Raw genomic sequence first — 23,239 nt, forward strand, 5'->3', positions numbered from 1 at the left:
CTTTGTAGAACAAAGGGGATGTCTGTGTTAGGATGTGTTGTAATGGTTTAGCAGTAGTAGTTACCAGCACATGGAGCCTCTTAGTCTGGGTAATGAGCTGTCAGATTGTTAAAACAAAAGAATGTTCAAATATATTTAAAAAAATATATAATTATAAATCCTGAGAGCTAGTTTCAGACCTGCCCTTGGTCCTGTTGTCTTCTAAAAAAAAGTGTTCATTTATTGGGTGGCACGGTAGCGCAGTGGTAGAGTTGCTGCCTTACAGCGCTTGCAGCGCTAGAGTCCCGGGTTCGATTCTGACTACAGGACAGTACAAAGTTTGTTTGAGTCCGTGCAGAGATTGTACGTTCTTCCCATGACCACGTAGGTTTTCTCCGAGATCTTTGGATTCCTCCCACACTCCAAGGACATACAGGTATGTAGGCTAAATGGCTTGGTGTATGTGTAATTTGTCACTAGTGTGTGTAGGATAGTATTAATGTGCGGGGATCGCTGGTTGGTGTAGACTCGGTGGGCAGAAGTGCCTGTTTCGTGCTGTATCTCTAAACTAAGCTAAAGTTATTGGAGTTTGTGCAGGAAAGAATAGGGTAGTTACTACCATGTCTAAGAATGAGGCAGATGAAGAAATGACATCTGAGAAAATACTGACCTCCCTGGCACTAAGGGATGTGATAAACATGCTTTATATTATTAGAAATGGAGGCAATTGAAAATGACCCATAGAATATTTTACAATGTGAATTGTTCAAAATAAAAGTGACTACATTCCAAATTAATGGGCAACAGAAATAGCCAATGAGAGGGTGCTTTCTTTTACTAGAGGGTGAATAGGTGTTGGAACAGTTGGTGAGGTGATCTACTAGAATGGGTTTCAAGTTGGATCGATTGGCTTTTCTCCTCAGCCCTTCCAAAAAAGGACAAAGTTTGGAGCTATTTGAAACTGAAACATTGCCTTGTGAAGTCAGTGATTACAAATGGTACTCGTATCCCTGCCGTAGCATGCGGTTTTTACTTCAGTAAGCGATTATGTTTCTAACATGTAATATTTTGGACCAATGGACATGCATTCTTGAAGCATATTTGGTACTCTTGAATACTGAAAGTCCCGATACATTGTTAATGATCTGTGACAATGATGAAGAGATATTAACTTTATCAATTTGCCATGAGGCAGTTGATTGGAATGTATCATTTTGATTTTATGGAGTAACAGATGGCTCAGCTTTTGTGTTTTGATTGGCTTATGATAACATTAGTGTCACAAGTATGCAAGCATATCAGTGCCTAATTGTTGATTAGCACCTAAGTATTTCAAGTTAAGCTCCCTGTATATTTTGTGAGGTCATTAACAAAACATCTCTGGATGATTGTGCCGTTATCAAATTGAATCCATTGTGGTAACTTACAGCCCATCCATTATGCCTCTGGAGTTTTCCACTGAGACAAAACAATGATCATTAATCTGTTTCATAATAACCAAAAATCCCTTTTGCAGAATAGTTCTCAATGTTCTTTATCTGTCTGTTGTGTGACAGTTTGGGGAACTAATGCTACTGGTTAATGATGCACACCAGTTAATGATCAAGCCAATAATACTGTCTTGTTCCATTTAGAAACTAATTTGCTGCCAGTCCTGTGAAAGAATGAAAGCTTTGATATGTGACATGATATTTAAGCAGCTCAGATGTTAACTTTGTTCCAATAGAGGCAAATAGAAGTGATGGTAGTGCTGAATTAAATTCCTAACTTAACCAATGTGCCAACATTGAAATGAAGAAATATTCTTCTTCAAGTTCGACCTCAAAAACTACAATGTTAAATGTGCCACATTTTTCTTGCCAATAGAAGACTGAGATTAGATCTGTATTTTTGAACCATGTGAAACAGTTTCTTGCTGATTAGTTTCAAAATGACTCTATTAACCAATAGTTTCTACATGAAGGATCAGTTTTGTGGAGTGGTCTTTGGAGCTTGAAATATCATGAAAAAGAAAAACGTGTAATAAGAACGAATTTTATAATTTAATTTTGGCCATTTAATTTGAACTAATGTTAAGATGTGTGAAGTAGGAGGCACAATACTATAGTGGTTACGTTGGTGGGCGGGCTATAGTGTGGACAGCGGAGGTATTTGTTCCTTAATTGAATACATTTTGATTAAAATTTGATATCATTATCAGAGATGGTGACCATGAAACTGTTGGGTTGGGTCTCCTCAAGCTCATACTGCGAGTAGCATGTACAACAAGTGGTCAGGAAAACAAAGAGAATTTATGAATAAATGTAAAAGAAATGTTCTGCTTTATGTTTCAGGGCCAATGCTGAGATCTTATCTGTTGCATTGGCTGCTCAGAACCGTAAACACACACAGCATGGAAACAGGCCTTTTACCACAACATGTCTATGCCAATCTGAGCTAATTGCTTGAGTTTGATCCATATTCATCTTAACATTTTCTATCCAAATGTCTTCTAAATGTTGTAATTATACCCATCTCTGCAGCTTCCTTTGTCAACACATTCCATATAGTTTGTGTGGAAATGATTCCCTTCAGATATCTTTTAAATATTTCACCTTCTCTCCTTAAAGCTGGGGCCTCTAATTTTACATCACCCTATCCAGAGAAAAAGACAGTTACCATCCACCTTACCTGTGCCCCTTATGATTGTATGCACCTCTATAAAGTCACCCCTGAATCGCATAAACTTCAGGCCCATCGTGCCTCTCCTTCTAACTCAAGCCCTTCTGTCCCCATAACACCCTCGTTAGACTTTTCTGTGCCCTTTCTACCTTCATGATATGCTTCCTAATATTCTACAGGGCCCCACCATTTACTGTTTAAATCCTGTCCTGGTTTTATTGATCAAAATACATCACCTCACACTTTACCGAGTTAAAATTCATCTACCACGCCTCTGTCCACTTGCCCAATTCATCATTCTTCTCTGATCATCTTAGATAATCTTCCTCACTGTCCACCGACACCAGCAGTTTTGATGTTATTCGCAAACTTATGGACCATGTCAAAATTGTCTGCAACATTTTTAAAATATAAATGCTCATAATATAGCAGTTCGTAGATCTTTTGAAAAGTGAAACCACTTTTTTAAATATTTCTAAGGAAAGGTTGCTAGGTTCATGATAAGTAAGCGGGTGAAAGGGTACGGTGAGTAGGCTGGAATGTCCAATTGTGGTCACAATAAAATAAACCATTTTCTTATTAAAGGGCAGAACAATCTTAAGGGGCTGAATGGCCTATCCTGCTCTTAATTTGTATGTTATAGAAACCTATCTGTTTGATTAATGCATTTTAGGGAAGAATATTTCACACTCTTATCAGGTCTGGCCTTTTATTTGACTCCAGGCTCTAAGTAACAAGGTTGACCCTTATGTATTATGTACCCTATAACATGGCACAGCATATGCTGACCTTCCTGTCGGGGCCCACATTCCACAAATGAAGTTTTTTTTTTCAGAAAAGCCGATGGCTCCACCAATTTTAAATATGATTTATTTGCGTCAGAAATTGCCACAGCTTAAATTAAAATGAATGATTTAACACTACATTATGGGAATAATTTTTTGTGTCGGAAATTGCCAGGTTAGCTGAAGGGGTGAGCTCCCTCCCACCCCTGAGTGAGAAACATTTTTGCTCAAAGTCACATTGTGGTGCATGGAAAGACAATCTAGGTTGGTACTTCAGAGCAGCGCTTGGCTGGGCAGTTTAGTTGCTGAAAGTTTGCACTGTAGCACTAAAACTGCTGCTGCTCACTTTCTCTAGCCTCAATTCTCTTCTCTTCCTCCCCCCATGCATGACAAAAAGGGCAGTAAAGTGCTTACTCTTTCATCACAACCAACCTCCCAATGCTACCAGATTAAATAGGGACAACATCAGCCTCCATGGTCCCAACCAGTCAATTCATATGGTTATTGGTTTGAAATAATACTGTACACTTAGTGAGGAGGTGGAGGCTGTGGAGAGAACTTGCTACCTAAAGCATAGTTGATACAGAACTTTCAAAACCTCTCGGGCAGAGGTGAATTGATTCTTTGATAAGCAAGGAATGAATAGCTACAACAGATAAATGAGAATGTATAGTATAATTTAAATTACATTGACACCAGCCATATTGTTACAGAAGAGACAAGTAACCGACCTACTCCTACTCTTAATTAGTATATTTGTTTGTATAATCATTCCTATAATGTAGTGCTGAATGATTCAACTAGATTTAAGCTGTGGTATTCTGGTATACCCCCTTTCCACAAATATTACTTGAAAGTAGCATTCAGAACATTTCCCACTATTAGCATCTTAGATTATAATGACTGATTATCTATATTGGTAAATTGGAACGCGATAGAAAAGGTGATGAGGCACTCACTGTTTGGTAGGCGAGTATTTTTTTTGAAAGCTCTGCAATTTCATGCACGGTCAGACCTTTAACTGTTCTAATCAATGTGATAGCAGAAACTATGGGAAATTGAAGACTTAATTCAAATGACTTGAGCACCCATTGAATTTATTACTTTAGCAACATTGTACTCTCTGTAACATGATGGGGACTCTTTTTTAATTGCTCTTCTCTCCCTCGTTTGCCCTTGTTCCCTTCTTCAATACATTCCTTATTCTCTGTACATTTGCATTGTGTTTGCTATTACCAGCCCCTGCCACTTCTCATGGTTCTGTTCCTTACATTTGCCACATCTTATTTTCTCTCTCCTATTCCTTCACACCTTTAGTTCGAGTTGCTCTGTTCCTCATTTTCCTCACTTGCTTCCTTCTCCTTTTCTCTCTGCCTTCATAAATCTTCTTTTATTCTCCCTTCCTTGAAGCATTCTCTTGCAGTCACCTGGAGTTCAGGTTGTCCAAGTCAGCATGCCGAAGCTAGATAATGTACACAGGTGACAAATGTATCCTAATAGCAATCCTTGATGTACCTCCTTCTGTAAAGCACACTGGTTCTTTGCTTTACACTTGAAAGATTTTTTGATGAATTCACACAGAAGTTAATGACCGAAATGTTGTTGTTGAAGTATTTAATCAGCTCCAAATAACGGCATCATCACAATTAAAGCCCATAGAATAATAGATGGTCTAGTGGCCAGAAAAGAGAATTCAATAAGAAGCAGGAAACCAAAGATTTGAGTATTTTTATGACTGGACAGAAGTGTTTTATAGAGATGCCCAAGAGTTAGTGCTTGGACCACTAGCTTAATTAATATGGAATTGGAATAAAAGGTACAATTTCAAAATCTTCAGATGCCACAATACTCAGTGGTGTAGTGAGGGTGAGAAACAATAGTTTAGCTACAACTGTGTAGGCGCCACATTTTTGGGAAGATTTGACATCTTTGGAGAACATGCGAAAGAGCTTACCAAATGAGTTAATCCCAGGACAAGTACCTTAACTATTTGGATGGACGTGAGGAGCAAGGTTTTTCACTTTACAGGAGATCGTTAAAACCTTGGACAATGTCGACAAGTATATGTCTATACTCGGGGAAGTTAATAGATCCAATGGTGGAAATGGTGACTTGCCTTCAGCTGAGTACCATGAAGAAAAATCAGCAGTTTGGATCTGGGTTGTAGAGCTCAGGACAGCTGCTAAGACAGATTGACATGGGGTCTTTAGTAGGGAGATGGACAAGTAGCTGAAAGTAAGTAATTTGCAAGGATACGTGGTAAGAGAGCAGCATGACCAACTGGATTGCTCATGCTTACATCCAGTCTGTACACAGTTGGCATAATGGCCTCCATCCGTGCTGTAATCATTTTGTGATTCTGTGATTCTATTGTTTTAACTCCCTTGACGCAAGCTATTACCATCAGCATTATTGTTCTATAAAGCTTTTTAAGTGGGTCTCTGATGAAGAGGGAGTTGGAAATGTATTGTGTTGAAGGAAGTGCAAACAAGACTGTAATGAAGAAATCATCTCAGATGCAATTTCAAGCTTTCTTCAGTAACTATTGTGAGAACTAAACAATATATAACCAAATTATTCTCAATGCATTACAAAGCAACAATCCAGTTGCTAGTTACTCCTTCCTAATGATTCATTTGAATCCATCAGTTTCACAATCCATCAGTTTGTTTTAATGAGGAATTTGTTGGCAAGGCCAGCATTTTACAGCTGATCTCTAATTAGATGGGATAAGGTGACGATGAGCTGCCTTATTGAATTGCTGCAGAAGGTGTAGTGAGCCTGTTCCCACAAGACTTTGGGCAAGGGGTTATCGTGGGTTAGCTCAGGATGGAAGTGGACGTAACCATGGTATTGTGGATCCAAGAGTGAGAACGACAGATTTTATTCCCTAATGATGAATTCATGAACCAGATTGTTCTCTTGCATCTATTGGTTGGCTTAAGGCCTGGTCCTCTGAAGACGACCCTCAGGATTGAGAATAACTAACTCTACTCCAATCCTGTGGCTTCTGCCATGCATGATACATCCTGTATGGATCCACAGACTCTGCCAAAATTGATACATGAGGTGCCAGATGGGAAAAGTGGTAGAAAATATGCGAGGTGCTATGTTCGGAATTGTACAGATTTTGTCATTTTCCCCCCTTTACCCTTCCGTATCTCTAGTCTCCCTCTCCCCCGACTCTCAGTCTGAAGAAGGATCTCGACCCGATAGGTCACCCATTCCTTCTCTCCAGAGACGTTGCCTGTCCCGCTGAATTACTCCAGCATTTTGTGTCTATCTTCGGTGTAAACCAGCACCTGCAGTTCCTTCCAACATATACAGTGGATAATACTGTCAGGCATGAAAGCCAAAGCTAAGAGGGCCGGGATGAATCCCCAGTTTTTAACAGCGGTATGGTGCAGTGGGCAAAAATCAAGAGGAGGAAAGCAGTCTCCAGGCAAGAGATTGGGACAAACAGATGGATGAGGTGGTTCAGAGAGAGAGAATGAGGAATTCAGAAATATGAACAAGGACCATGAAATCGATATGTTGGGTTTTGAATTTTCTTTGCAATTATGTTTTTCAGTGTAGTGCTGCAATGCTTCCATTACTGCTTGAAAATCCTTGTGACACATGGCCTAAAGTTATATTGATTTAATGACAAAAGAACTGCAGTAATATTGGATTTGTAATGTAATGCAATAACATTATCCAGTTATTTTTGGAAGGAATTACAGGAAAATTCGCCACTCTATCCTTAAGATGACTTTCCCGTGTAGTTTGTAATGTTACTCAATATAACGACTTTCTTCCCACTTCAAAGTAATACATTGTGCGTTAAGCACTTTGAGACTCCTTGGAGCAGTGTGATAAGATGTTCTCTAAATGTTGGCCTTTATTTTCCTTTCGATAGATAGTGAGGTTTGACCATAATGCAAGATCAGCAACTTTACGAGAAAAGATGAGCTCGAATTTTCATTACTTTTCTTTTCCAAATGAATCCTGTAAAATGTGCAAAAGATGTCAGGAAAATTAATGGATCTGACTTGTAGAGAAAAAAAAAAGATTTTAATATAGAATGTAGTGTATAATTATCAATTTCTGACTGGAGTGAGTTTGGTATTTCTTACTGAGTCACCATCCTATTTTAAATATCTGCTGTGTTTAAGAAGGAACTGCAGATGCTGGAAAATCGAAGGTACACAAAAATGCTGGAGAAACTCGGTGGGTGCAGCAGCATCTACGGAGCGAAGGAAATAGGCAACGTTTCGTGCCGAAACGTTGCCTATTTCCTTCACTCCATAGATAGAAACATAGAAACATAGAAAATAGGTGCAGGAGTAGGCCATTCGGCCCTTCGAGCCTGCACCGCCATTCAATATGATCGTGGCTGATCATCCAACTCAGTATCCTGTACCTGCCTTCTCTCCATACCCCCTGATCCTTTTAGCCACAAGGGCCACATCTAACTCCCTCTTAAATATAGCCAATGAACTGGCCTCAACTACCCTCTGTGGCAGAGAATTCCAGAGATTCACCACTCTCTGTGTGAAAAAAGTTTTCCTCATCTCGGTCCTAAAAGATTTCCTCTTTATCCTTTAACTGTGAGCCCTTGTTCTGGACTTCCCCAACATCGGGAACAATCTTCCTGCATCTAGCCTGTCCAACCCCTTAAGAATTTTGTAAGTTTCTATAAGATCCCCCCTCAATCTTCTAAATTCTAGCGAGTACAAACCGAGTCTATCCAGTCTTTCGTCATATGAATGCTTGTAGATGCTGCTGCACCCGCTGAGTTTCTCCAGCATTTTTGTGTATCTTAAATATCTGTTGACTTTTTATGGCAATGAAAATAAATATACGTAGAGATAGAAAAGTGGATGCCAACTACCTGTCCATCCACTTTATATATAATCCAGATTTGCTCCGCTGAATCGAAATCCAAGATTGTACACTTCTTAATGCGGTGGTTCAGTATCACATAAGGTGCATTGTCCTGATACATCGATTAAAGATCATCGTGCTACACATAGTATTTTTTGCTATACGTTTGCTGCCCTTGGTTGTATGTATGTAACACTTTGTATTGTCTCTACATGTGTAGGGTTGAATTATCAACTTTCATTAGAGGAGCAACAGGATAGTGAGTGGAGATTAATGCTGTTAATAATCTCCATCACAGCCCATTGCAAATAAGGATTTAATTCCATACATGAGCCCAAGTTCCTGATGACCAACTGGTGAGATTTGGTTTTTTAAAAGTCAACAAATATGTCCACCTTATGTTTTCTCTCTGAACTTGATTCCGCAAGCCAAACCTACCAATCTATTTTGGACGGGGCAGTAATTGCCAAGTTGCCACAAGTAGATTGTCCCAAATGGTCATTCCAGACCTCCCTCAGATACCTCTCCTGCTTCTGCCTCATTTTCCATCAGCTCCTGCTACAATCAATTGCTCCTGATTGTGTTCTGAGAGCAGTGGCAATGTAAGAACTGTCCTAACATCCTCAATGCGAAAGGAATGTAGGGAACTTTTCCCCCACTTTAGAGATGCTCACAGAATAATCGGTTCTCTTTGTGCCAAAGGGAAATAGCCTAGAAAGTCAGTGGAAAATTGTGGTTCAGCGTCAGTGCTTTGGAATTGAAGGTTAATTTTATTTCTCTCCAAAGTGAAAAGTGATCATGGGTCATTTTGCATCACTTCAAATGGTTGGCTATTCATTTCCAAGAGAAAGAAAAAATTGCAGTGCATAAGTTCATAAGTACTCGGACCAGAATTAGGCCATTCGGCCCATAAAGCCCACTCCGCCATTCGATCATGACCAATCTATCTTTCCTTCTCGCCCCATTCTCCTGCTTTCTGCCTTGTGGGTTTTCCCCAGGTTCTCTGGTTACTCCTCCCACGCTCCAGAGACATACAGGTTTGTAGCTTAACAGGCTTTGGTAAAAATTGTAAATGGTCTCTGGTGCGGGATCACTGGTTGATGCAGTCTCGATAGGTTGAAGGGCCTATTTTCAGGCTGTATCTCTAAACTAAACTAAACTGAGTGCAGAGAGGAGATGGAGCTTTTAGTGTTATGATGTCAGGGCAACACCCTTTACCTCATGGTTAGAAAGACAAAGGAGCTGGATATGTGACCTCAGGAAGCAGGGTGGAGGACACATTCCTACCTGTACCTATTGATGCTGAGGTGGAGAAGGTCAACTGCTTCAATAATACTCTGGGGAAAGTGGCGTTTCCCTTCAAGAGTCATTTCCATCTTTGTTTGTGCTCGGTTTAATATAGGAGAAATGTCACTTTTATTCTCATTAAGGGCAATTTTAGAGGGGCTGCTTGATATTACATTTGATAAATGCTCCCTCAATGTCAAATCCTTCTGACACCACTTTCAGTTTTCACCTTTTAGAAAAAGATAAGCAAAGAAAACAATTTAGTGCTTGTTGAAGATTACATTTTGTAGTGATTACATTTTTTTTAATTCATAAGTATTGTCCCTTTGGTTTCTTTTTGTCAAATTTGTAATGTTCGATTTAATAATTTAAATGTCACCCTATTTAAGTCACTATTCTGAATGGGTGAAAAGGACATGTTTTTCTGTTGCAAAAAGAGATTAGTTATTATTTTAAGGCTGATTGTAGTACTTTCAGAATATTCACCTTTAGCGGTAGGGCAGGTGGCACAGATAATTGATTTTTACATTTTCCTGTACAATGACAAAAATAGCAATGATTTTCAGCAGAAGTTTTTTTTAAGCGTTGGCGATAAGATATAAATTTCCACCTACATATTTAATTTTCAAACACCTTTTCTTGCAGCATGATAGGCGGATTTAAGAAGAACATATTTTTCAGGTTGACTCTTGTTCATGATTAAGTCATTGGCTAAGTACATTGTTAAAATAAAATTCTAATACGTAGAAGAATTCACTCATCTCAAAAGTGCACAATAAAATCAATATTTGAAATCCCATTGTGTGGATATTAACGTACAAAGAAATGCCTTTGCCATTATTAACAGAAGGATTAGTCCCTAATGTTCCCGCTTCTTACGCCATCAGTCCAATGTAAGGTCCTGACCCAAAAAGTCATCTGTCCATTCCCTCCACTGATGTTGTGATTTTTAAACCCCTAATTAGCTGCTGCTAGGGTAGGCAGCTAGTGAATGATTAATTAGAATGTAAAAAGATTAATCTAATTTGAAAGAAAAATCTGGCATTTTATATGTAAGTTGAATAGCAATGTAAGTAAGTTTAATTCTCAACAGCAACGTTGGACAAACTGAGGAGATTGGGGGATAGTGTGGAATTTTGGGTTCTTAAGCTGAAATATTATAAAAGGATACAAACTGCTGGAGTAATTCAGCAGGTCAAGTGGCAACTCTGGAGAACATGGTCAGATGATGTGTCTGATCAAGGCCCTTCTTCAAAGGTCTCGGCCCAAAACGTCTTCTGGAGATCCTGCTTGACCTGTTGAGTTACTCTAGCACTTTGTGTACTTTTGCATATTAACCTGCCTCTGCAGTTCTTTGTTTGTGTATACAAGCAAGACTATATTCCGTCTATATTAAGATTATATAACACTATGCATGATTCCACATGATTCCACAGAGTACAGATAAAGGGTACAAAATGTAGTGCAAGATAAAGTCTGATTAAAGATAGTTCAAAGGCTTCCAATGAGGTAGATGGGAGGTCAGGACCGTTCTCTAGCTGATGAGAGGATTGCCTGATTACAGCTGGGAAGAAACTGTTCCTGAATTTAATCAACTTTTAATTCAGATTGAATCACTCCACCGTTGGTGCAATAACTTCAGCTGCCACAGACCTACACCCTGTAACCGTGTATCAGCTGTGCTTTGGTTGGTGTCATTTCACATTTAAATAGAAAAGGCACCATGGCTCTCTGATGGAGCACATTGGCCAATGCACTGGTGTAAAATGCTCTACATTGTCACAGGTGCTGTCTTGCAGCTGAGACATCAAACCAGGACGCATCTTCTCTCCCACATCATTGTAAAAGGCCCCATGCTACTATTTTGAGGAGGGTAAGGAGAGGTTATTTCAATGCTTGGTCATATCCCACTATGAGCATCACTGATAAGTGAGTTTATCTGGTCAAGGCCACTATACAATTATATTGGGGCAGACCACAGTGTCACAGCAAGAAGCACCGCTACCTTATATCTTCAGTGACCTAGGTTCTGCCATGATGTCCAGTGACATCCATATGGAGTTTTTGCACATTCGCCTGCCGGCTTTCTCCAAAGTGAGTACGAGTAGAATAAAACGAGATTTGTGTAGATGGCTACTATACACTAGTCAGTATGGACCCAAAATCATGTTGAATGAATCTGAAGAAGCATCTCGACTCGAAACATCATCCATCCATGTTCACCAGGGATGTTGCTGACCTACTGAGTTACTCCAGTACTTTGTGTCCTTTTAAATGACTTAGACTAGTTTTTGATGGCTTTCTTGCATCACAATTAAATGTATGCAAAACAAATATTGCATTGGCTGCAGCTTAAAATAGTTCAGCAGTTGTAAAATCACTGTAATAGTTTCTTTTGAACACTCCTTGCCCTCCATTCTCTTTATATTTAAGAAATGGTTCCTAGAATCCACATCATTATCATCTGCTGTTTATCCATTTGTAACTAAATGTTAATATGTATTTAAGCTCAATGCTTTTAAAACAGTGGAATTGATAGTAGACTTTAGGAGAGCTCCCCCCTCCCCTCCCGCCACTCACCATCAACAACATCACAGTCACATCTGTGGAGTAATTTAAGTTCCTTGGAACCATCATCTCCAGGGACTTTAAATGGGAAGCCACCATCGACTCCACAGTCAAAAAGCCCCAACAGAGGATTTACTTCCTGCGGCAGCTGAGGACACACAATCTGCCACAGGCAATGATGGTCCAGTTTTATACTGCCATCATATTGTCTGTCCTCACCTTCTCTTTCATGGTCTGGTTTGGCTCAGCCACCAAGCAAGACATTCGGAGGCTTTAGCACATTGTTCGATCAGCCGATAAGGTTGGTGGCTTCAACCCTCCCCCCCCCCATTGACGAACTGTACACTGCAAGGGCCAGGAAGCGAGCGGGTAAGATCATCTCTGACCCCTCTCACCCTGGCCACAAACTCTTTGAAGCACTTACCTCTGCAAGGTGACTCTGGACTGTCAAAGCTTCCACAGCCAGACATAAAAACAGCTTTTTTTCTACGAGCAGAAGCTCTACTCAACAACCAAAAGTCTGTAGCCTCCTTTTCTCTGGTATTTTATTTCATTCTTCACATGCTTCAATTATAATGTTTTTTTCTTAATTGTTTATAGTATATCGTGTTGTTAGTTGCGAGCAAAGTACCAAAGCAAATTATTTGTATGTACGGTTTACATACTTGGCTAATAAAATGTATTCAATTTAATTCAATTCAATTAATATTCTTATAGAATGCTTTAATTCCATTAAAGATATGATATATATGCAAATTGTTCTGGGGATGTTATTATATCCAAAATAGCAGGTTCCATTGTTTACAGTAATACTCTTTACAATTGAAAAATAATTTTGATGTGGGAAGGGTTTTAAAATATACCAGAAGAGTATAAATAGGGAAAGTAATTATTTGAGGTAACATATCTGCATTAGTCCATACTAATAAAAACAATGGGGATAAAACTTTAGTGACTATTATATTTGTGGAAATGCTAAACATTTTAATCTTTCTCATAATTTTAGTTTTTGAGTAGATTACAGTTTAGGATTTTAAAGCAGTAAGTATTTACGTAACAAAGGATCATGCCACTGTATCAAACTGAAATACAGTTTGTGAAATACAGTAAAGCCCCTGTCCCACATTCACGACCTAATTGGCGACCTCTGCCAACAAATTTGCCCTTGACTCATACTCGCAGCATGGCCACCACGAGGTCTTAGGAGGCCATAGGAGGTCTTCGTAACTCTTCCTCATGCTGGTGAGTGGTCTCCGCATACACGTGGCCTCAAGTAGGTCGCGGCCTTTTATCCAGCCAGATAAGAAATGCCCACGAGTAAAAAAAGGTCGGCATGGAAAAAAATGATGCCTTTTACTAGTAGGAAGGTCGTAGTAGGTCATGATGGTAGTCGTGGGTCGGTAACTGGCCCAAGAAAAAAAATTGCAAACGTTACATCATTTTATCATGTGATCATTTTCCACTCGTAGCTGGTCGTAGCTGGACTTAGGTGTGGAAGACTGAGGTGGAGGGGGGGTCATAGGAGGTTGTAGACATCGTAGGAGGTCGTAGGAGGTCTTTTACTTCGGCGAGTCAACACGACCTTGACATTTTTTTCAACTCATCTAGGGTCTTCTAAACTCATGGATTAGGTCGTCCAAGTGGGACAGGCCCTTAAGTCTTCCAGATAACATGCTGCCTTGCACAGTTCAGTACAGACCGACAGTGTAGAATTTGATATATTGTATTGTAGTTTAAAATATTAGGCTCAAATGCTATCTCCTCATCGTCAGAGGCATGGTATGAGGTGAAAAGCTCCCAGAAGAGGGGCAGTATGGTGGTGCAGCGGTAGTGTTGCTGTCTTACTGCACTTACAGTGCTGGAGACCCGGGTTCGATCCCGACTACGGTGTATGTAACCCCCTGACCACACGCGTTTGCTCCAAGATCTTCGATTGCCTCCCACAGTCCAAAGACGTATAGGTTTATAGGTTAATTGGCTTGGTATACAATGTAAATTGTCCCTTGTGTGTGTGTAGGACAGTGTTAATGTGCAGGAATCGCTGGTCGGTGCCAACTTGGAGGGCATGAGAAGGCAGGAACGGGGTACTGATTGTGGATGATCAGCCATGAACACAGTGAATGGCGGTGCTGGCTCGAAGGGTCGAATGGCCTAGTCCTGCACCTATTGTCTATTCTTTCCAGGCAGTATCTCTAAACTAAACTAAAGAGACTTCCGAGCATGTTTATGAGTGTGAAGCAACAACGACATAATTTTTTAAACAGTATGAGAAGTTTTTCTAGTGGTCAGCAGGAAAATGTAGAGTGCATGCCACATGAGCTAAAGTGGGAATACAGAAGGCAGCTGAAGACAGAAGGTACTGACAACACACTGCCTGCATGTTTTAGAGGTCACCCCTGGACATCTCCATTGAATGCAGCATTATCAACCCCACAGCAGGCCAGTACAGGAGCATGTCTATTATTTTCTACTCAGAGCAGCTGGAGTGATGCACTGAATCAAGATTTTGTACTCAAACTCACTGGGACTAAAATTTTAGTCACTAAATGTTCCAGTCTGGAAAAGCCCAGATGCACTGAGATATTACGAAGCCACAACTGAGTTATTGTTGCAATTATGATGAATTATGCCCTGTCCAGTTCCATTAAGAATCAACCTACCTTTACTGTAATCAACTTAATTTTACTTAACCTTTCGTGGCATTGACCGTATCCTTGCAATTCCAGTTTAATAAAGTAGCGTTGGTAATACGTCTCTGTCCACTGCAGACTGTAATCCTTTGGGAAGAATGAAGTTGCATTTCACTCACTGGAGCACTATGACCCTAATGTCGATTGATATGCATGGCTAACAATCAATATCATGTGGTGGGATGTGTGTGGGCCATTCCCAAGGTGAAGCAATTAAGGCACAGTAAATCTTAGACACGAAGGTTAGAACTTCATCCAGTTTACCTGCGACTTGTTATTAATAAAAATGGAAAGATTCACTTGCTGCTCTTAGTTATGGATCATATTCAACAATTTCCCATTTAAGGGCCTGTCCCACTTACGAGACTTTTTTGGCGACTGCCGGTACCCGTCATAAGTCGTTACAGGTCGCCGAAAATTTTCAACATGTTGAAAATCCAGCGGCGACCAGAAAAAGGTACGACTCTTTGGGCGACTACTCACGACCGTACAGGCTTCACTCCGCGATATGTCGCCAGGGTGTCGTCTGTATGGTCGCGAGTAGTCTCCTAGTCACCCAAAGAGCCGTAGCGTCTTTCTGGTCACCGCTGAATTTTCAATATGGGTGACGGCAGTCGCCGAAAAAGTCGCGTAAGTGGGACTGGCCCTTTAATGTGCTTTACACAGTTTAGTGGGACTGAGCGTTTATTGAAAACAATATATAAATTGCAATAATAAAGTCTTTAATGAACACCCGTACTAATCAAGAATCTATCTATCTACATATGCCTTAAAAAATATCCATTGAATTAGCATCCACAGCCTTCTGTGGCAATGAATTCCACAGATTCACCACCCTCTGACCAAAGAAATTCGACCTCATCTCCTTCCTAAAGGAATGATCTTTAATTCTGTGGCTATGACCTCTGGCCCTAGACTCTCCCAGTAGTGGAAACATCCTCTCCACATCCACTTTATCCAGGCCTTTCACTATTCTCAAGGTTAAATCTTTGAAATTGCTGCATAGGAGAAGGTATTTTGGAACTCTTCTTTCTATTTGGTACAGTACATTTTGCAAGATGGAAGACAGTACAACACACTTTTAATGGAGTGACTCAGATCACAGAAACATGTCGAATAGTAAAGATTCTCGAGAGGTTTATTTCCTGAAGGACATCTCCTTAGTGTGCCTGCCCCACACTTCTGTAGCTGAAATGATTTGCTCCAATCAGCCCTGAAACTAGAAATATTTGTAAGACATTTTATTTACATAAATTAAGATAAACCTCTAGTTTTACTGTCCCTTCCATTTCCTTCCCTTTCTCTATGTGGCCATTCCTTTGTTATTCCCATACTATTTGATTATCGCATGTTCTTTCCCCCTTCTCTGTTTATCTAAATAATGTTTGATTTTAGCTTTATGGAAACGTTTGGCCTGAACTCATGCCTCCCATTATCGCCATGTGGTACTAAGTGACAGCAATATTAGCAAAAAACCCCTTTCATTAGGGCGGTATAGTGGCATAGCTGGTAGAGCTACTGCCTCACAACGTCAGAGACCCGTGTTCATTCCTGACCTCAGGTGCTGTCTGTACAAAGTTTGCACCTTCTCCCTGTGACTGCATGGTCATCCTCCAGTTGCTTATTTTAATTGACCTCTATAATTTTCCCCCAGCGGGTAGGGAATGGATGGGAAAGTGGGATAATATGTAACTAGTCTGAACGAGTGATCGATGGTCGGAGTGGGCTCAGTGGGCTGAGACCCTTTTTCCATACAGTATCTCTAAACTAAACTAGACTAGACTAAATGAAAGCGGTGGTCTCTTTACAAATTGACAACATGTATGCTTGTGTTTTACAATGAAGAAATTGCTAGCTGGTATTTGGAAATGTTCAGAATTGCTTATATTAGTAATTTAATGAGATTGTTTTGTTTGACTCTTCAGCTCCCCCTACATTCACGGAAACTCCTCCCGTCTATGTGAGAGCCAAGGAAGGAAGCAGCATCACCCTCACATGCACAGCATTCGGGAACCCCAAACCTGTTGTGAGCTGGCTGCGAGACAATGTGTTGCTTGAGACCACTCGGAAATACACGGTAAGACTTCAAAAGGAACATGGCTCCATGCCTCTATTTTTTTTTTGTTCCAAGCAAAAAGGCTCCATAAATAATGACTGTTTGGAAATGTACTGCCTTCTTGGTCTCTAATAATCTCTCCTTGTTGTATTAGCATTCTGGGTTCTTGTGTCATACAGTTGAGGTTTGCAGTAACTTTACACATTCTGCTTCTTTGTGGATGAGCATTTCTTCAGATTGAGGATGACTTGTTTATACTCTGGCCTCCTGTATACTGACGAGGTTGATGGAGCCAATATGGAAACTGCTGACAGGAGAGAGGAAATATCTGTCGGGGTGGGAAGATTGTGTGATGATGCACTCTGAGCAGGACTTCTTTGGGTTCCTGATTCATGATCATGAGGTTCTCAAGACCATCCCAAATGGTTCTTCTCCATTTTGAGTGGTCATGGGCTGGAGATTCCCAAACAATCAGCGTATCCATGTATCCTAGAGATGTTGCATTTCTTTAAGGTAGATTTGAATGAATCCTTGAATCTTCTCTGTCTGGTAATCCCTTTCCATGACCAAGGTCAGAATAAAGTATATGTTTTAAGAGTTTGGTGTCCTGTATGGGAATGGTGTGGCCTGGCTAACACAAATGATGGAGAGTTGCTATGATCACAGTGCTGGAAATGTCGGCCTGAGAGGTGAGTCTGACAGTGGTTTGCTTATACTTCTAGTGAATTGAAGGTTTTGCAAAGGTGGTATTCTTTCAGTACTTTAAGATGTTTGCTGTAGATAGTCCAAATCTCAGAATTACATCGGCTGCCAGGAATCATTGATAGACCATGAGTTTTATGCCAGGTCTAAGATCTTAACTTTCCAAGGTACACAAAAATGCTGCAGAAACTTAACTTTCCAATACCCTTTCCTTCAATCGATTAAAGGCTGGCTTGATGTATTAAAAGTGACGGTGAACTTCAATATCAATGTCTGTCATTGACGAGATGCCCCGTTTGACATGAGACGGTGACCACATGATCCAAAGGGTCACCTTCAACCTTTACTTTTGGCAGCACGGAGATAGGGTGTTGCATTTCTTCAAGGAAGCTTTGAACACATTCTTGAATTTTCAAGTCTGAAGAATGGTCCCCACCCAAAATGTCATCTATCCATGTATCCTAGAGATGCTGCCTGATCTGCTGAGTCACTTTGTATCCCCTCTATCAATATTTCGAAAAGCTTCTCCGAACATAACTCGGACATGGAGAGCCTCTGGTATAGGACAATGTTGTGAAATTCAGCTCTGTGAATAATTAAAAACTGCAGGAGGTCAGAAACCTATATCTCCCCCACTTTGGCTACCCCACACCTGTTCTCTACTCCAGCCTTGTTCCTCTAAAGAATTTAAGTACTCTGAGTCCTGGTATGAAGTGGTACTACAGTAAACCTCCAGTACCCAGCACACTCGAGACTTCAGTGTAGGCAGACTGTATTTGCTGCAACATTGATGTTACACCTGTTAATATCCAAACACATTTTTATTTAACTTTTTGCGCTTTTCCTTTACACCCCACGCAATGCATTTTACAGTGAGCCTGGTGTTTTTGTGGGCAGCGAGAAGTTTCTCCCGGTGGCTCAGCTCTTCAACTACACCTCCCAATCCAATTCTGACCTTTCTGTCCTGGGCCTCCTCCATTGCCAGAGTGAGGCCCAGCGCAAATTGGAGGAACAGCGCCTCATATTGTTCTTAGGTAATTTACAGCCCAGCGGTAAGACCATTGACTTATCTAATTTCAGATAGTCCTTACTTTCTCCCTCCTTCCCCTCCTCCTTCCCAGCTCTCCCACAAGGCCATTGTCTTCGCCGCTTCCTTTCTTTTTCCCGCCCCCCCAACATCAGTCTGAAGAAGGGTCTCGACTCAAAATGTCGCCTATTCCTTCTCTCCATAGATGCTGCCTCACCCGCTGTATTTAACTAGGTGTATTTACGGTTCATTTGTACAAAAGTATGATGATTTTGTTGGTTTTATTGCTTTTTGCTTCAATGTTTTATGCTTCATGCTTCGGAGCATATAACTGTTATACCAGTGTCATAAACTAACTGCTCTGTTCAGTAGACATAATATTGCTTTGAGACATTGCATTGCAGCTAGTTTGAGACACTGATATAACAGTTATCTGCTCATTGCAGTTATTGGTGTGCCTGGTAAGAATTTGGGCAAACACACTTTTACAGTTTTCAGTGATATATATATTGGATTTGTTCACTCCTTGCAGTATAGTAATGTAACTTTATCAATGGCAGTATGTAGGACATCGGCAGTAAGTGTGGCCATCATTCAGGTCGCTTTGTGTTTTATTTTTTTAACTCGACTGAAAATAAACAAACTGTTGAAACAGACTCTCGCTACCGCCATTGCAGTGTCAACCCTTGTGTGTCCATCATTTACATGCCGCTGGAAATTAAATCTCGCCCCACACTCCTCCACTCTCTCTCTCACACTCCTCAAGAACAGCCACCCGCTACAATAGGTGGAACGAAACATAGAAACATAGACATAGAAATTAGGTGCAGGAGTAGGCCATTCGGCCCTTCGAGCCTGCACCGCCATTCAATATGATCATGGCTGATCATCCAACTCAGTATCCTGAGTATCAGTATCAATGGTCCTATCTTTCGTTAATCCTGCCCACGGTCTCTGATGGGGTCGGTTTCACAGACTTAACCGTGACCAGCCACGTTTAACCAAGGCTCTGGGAACTCGGCATCTAATGGGGACGAGGAGAGTTATAGAGGGAAGGCAAGGACAGCTTAGAATCTGGCAGTAGAGTGGCTCTGTTAATGGATTCATTCCACAGTGAGTTTAGTTTGGAAAGAACACACGCCGGTAGATCCACAGCCACTGGTTCAGGAGATCGATCCAATTATTGACCAACAGGCGGTGGAATCCGTTAGTGACAGACTCCACAATGAGATGTGTCCACAGGAGCGGGTGTTCACTCTGATCAATACTTCGGGCACAGTGAATGTAAAATCATCACAGTCAAAACTGCCCCGGAGAGCTCCCTTGCCAGAGCACTGGAGCAACTCTGGGCAAGGTCTCACTGAAGGCAAGAACAACATTCTGGCCACTAAAAAAATATGCCTGCAAGCCGGATGTTACGGCCTGGCCCCTGCCTTAACAGTACATTCACACCGCTCGTAGGGAAAGCTTCAACCCACATCACAGTGATACAGTCGCTGCCTGCCTCAGATTAAATATACTTTTACACATAAATTATGAATAAAGATAAGAAAATGTTTCAAACATAAGTAATATTTTCTTATTGAAGTAGCAAACACATTAAGGATTAAATGAAAATAACAAATTATTTAACATTTTGAATATCTCATAATTGCAGATTAATGAACTGAACTAGAACTGGGACTGTGTACGTTGTGTGTGAACTGCAGAACAAGAAAGGAGGTATTGAGTTGACAGAATTCTAGACTAATTCATTGGTAGAATAGTTAACAATTTATACAGTGTATACAGCACTGCGTTCGCTTTTTTTCCCCCAAATGACCTTTGACAAATCCCATGATTCCTTGCTTCTATCGGAATACCGAACTCGCTTATTACTCTGTGACTTTATAACACTGCACAGCTGTTACAAAAGGACACAGGTGTGCATCATGTAGAGATGCAGCTAGAAAAGTGTCAGAACAGTGCAGCCAGCCAAGACAATCAGCACACCAAATTTCATTCAGAACTGCTTGAAATTCAATCCAGTCAAAATGATCGTTTACCTGACAATGCTACATTAAAATGGCAGTTGGAATTACTTAAGAATTGAGATGCACATATCATCTATCTTAACTTCATAGTCATCCTAATCACCGAAAGCAGTTCTTAAATTAGACACTGTAAGAAGAACGGGCTCTCTGAAATCCCTCTTGTGGAGCAGCACTAAAGCCCATTAGCAATCATCATCAGTCTGTCTGTGCCTTTGTGTTGTATATCATTTTTGGAACTAAGGAGATAATTTGCATGAACAAGCGGCAAAATTCATCTTTTTATTAAAGATTGAAAAGTGCTAGCTTTTCCGATAATTAATGATCATCCAGCAGAATTGCATTCCAAAAATTACATATTTCATCACAAGATGTCTTCACTGCTCTCATCCCAGACCCTCTGTATTGAGCAAACTCATCCTCAGTGAGTTCAGCTTGTTCATCATGCTCGCTCCCCGGTCTTACTTAATCTCTCCTCGTAAGCTGCCCTCTTCAAATTCATACCCACACTTCTCAACTGTGCCTGCTATTCTTATTGTCTCAGTAAGAAGTCTCTTATTTCCCTCTCTTTCTTCCTTTAAGACACCCTTCAAAAAATACTCCTTTATCCAAGATTTTGGTATTTTCTCTAGGCAACGTGTTGTGTTTGATTTAGTTTAGAGATGCAGAATGGAAACATGTCCTTCGGCCCACTTAGTCCACGCCAACCAGCTAATCTTGCACACTAACGCTATCATACACACTAGAGACAATTTACAATTATACCAAGCCAATTAACCTACGAACCTGTACGTCTTTAGAATGTGGGAGGTAACCGGAGATCCCGGAAACAACCCACGCACAGGTAGAATGTATAAACTCTGTACAGACAGCACCCGTAGTCAGGATCGAACCCAGGTCTCTGGCTCTGTAAGGCAGCAACTCGACCACTGCTCCATCATGCTGTCCTAATGGAAAAAATCATGTTTTGGTATATTATTTAGGAGGCCCACATAAATACAATTTGGGGTAAACTTATCATTTTGTTTTAGGTCCTTTAATTATGGGGGGGGGGGGGGGGGGAATTGTCCCTCCTAAGGCAAAGCACTATTGAATATCACACCATTAATCATTAAATGTTGTAATGGATGTCTAGCAGTAAATCAGAAGCATGCTAAAATGATGCCTCCCTTTGTGGTTGTGATTAATTTTGCCAGAGATTCATTATGAAGTAAACTTTCTAGTCTGTAGGCATGAATTCTATTTTTGTCCAGATGCAAGAACAGAAACTACTATGAAACATGCTTTAAGTGAATCCTTTGCAGAAAATTGCCTGTTTATCATTTGTCAAGATAAAGTATAATCCCTAGGCCCTGAATTATGGGCATATTAACTGCCAATTAGTGAAAACAAAACAAAGGGGCTTGAGTTTTCCACATATTAAAAGATGAAAAATTAACAAGGTAAATTGTGTAAAGTGGCGAGTGCAATTTTACAGTGGTGATCCAATTGATGCAATATAATTAGCTGGAATAATATGAAATTAAAACTGAGAATGTTGCAAAAACTGAGCAGATCAGGCAGAATGGAATTTACAATTAAAGTTGATAACCTTACATGGAAACTTGTAAATATTAGAGCTGTAACAGGTTTCATTTAAGTACATAGATGGGAAAGACAAACATTAAAGGGAAAGGTTTTGTGACAGGAAGGCAGGAAGAGCAATTAATTAAGAAAAGAGTTAGCGAGTCATAGAGTCACACAGCATGGAAACAGGCCCTTCAGCTCAACTTCCCCATGCCGACCAGGGTATCCCATCTACACTAGTGCCAACTACCTGCATTGGCTCCGCATCCCTCGATTCCTGCGCTCTCTAAAGGACTGTGTGTGTGTGTGTGTGTGTGTGTGTGTGTGTGTGTGTGTGTGTGTGTGTGTGTGTGTGATAAGATCTTATATCTTATTTCTTATTTAGGTAATATCTTATTTAGGTTCACAGATTAGCTGGGTTTTTTTGCATTCATTTATTTGATTTCATCAATTCAGCTCATACTCATACTCAATTTCCATTCATACAACATTCATGTGTAGCAAATTTGCTAAAGGTTCTTTTGATCCTGTTCTTGTTTTATATGTCAACCTTAACACAAATTGCTTGGAAAAGCCACATTTATCTGTTGCTGGCTGTCTCGTGATGATTGCTTCTGGGATCACAACAGCGGTTAAAGCACGATTCAGGTCGGGGATGGCAGGTTTGCTTGAATATAAGTCATTGAGCTAATCTCCCCATACTATTGCGAAAAGATAGTCATCCATAAGATAACCAAGACTGTTTTCATTCTCCTGGCCTCTGGGGCTGAGATTCACTTAATCAGAATCCAACTTTATGCTGTGTGCTACAAAGGTCAGGCGTGGTTCTGGTAATATTTTATAAATATTTTAAAAGTAATCTGACAGCGTAATATATAGCGTATGTTTCCCTTGCTGGATAATCTGAAACTGAGGGAATGATCTCAGGGTAAGTGTCTACTGTTTTATGAATAAGACTAAGAGGAATTTCTAAGCACTAACAGCTGTGAATTGTTGGAACTCTTCACACCAGAGAGTTGGGA

General features: G+C 40.4%; 1 protein-coding gene across 1 annotated transcript in view; it reads left to right on the forward strand.

The window, feature by feature from the left end:
- Nucleotides 1–23,239, forward strand: part of igsf9bb (immunoglobulin superfamily, member 9Bb) — a 429,804-nt gene that overhangs the window by 263,577 nt on the left and 142,988 nt on the right. Inside the window, exon 4 of the mRNA XM_055660774.1 lies at nt 16,762–16,913. Coding sequence (XP_055516749.1) covers nt 16,762–16,913 — 152 coding nt within the window. The remainder of the gene's footprint in view (nt 1–16,761; nt 16,914–23,239) is intronic.

Source organism: Leucoraja erinacea, chromosome 32 (assembly GCF_028641065.1).
Source record: "Leucoraja erinacea ecotype New England chromosome 32, Leri_hhj_1, whole genome shotgun sequence".
NCBI classification, from domain to species: domain Eukaryota; kingdom Metazoa; phylum Chordata; class Chondrichthyes; order Rajiformes; family Rajidae; genus Leucoraja; species Leucoraja erinaceus.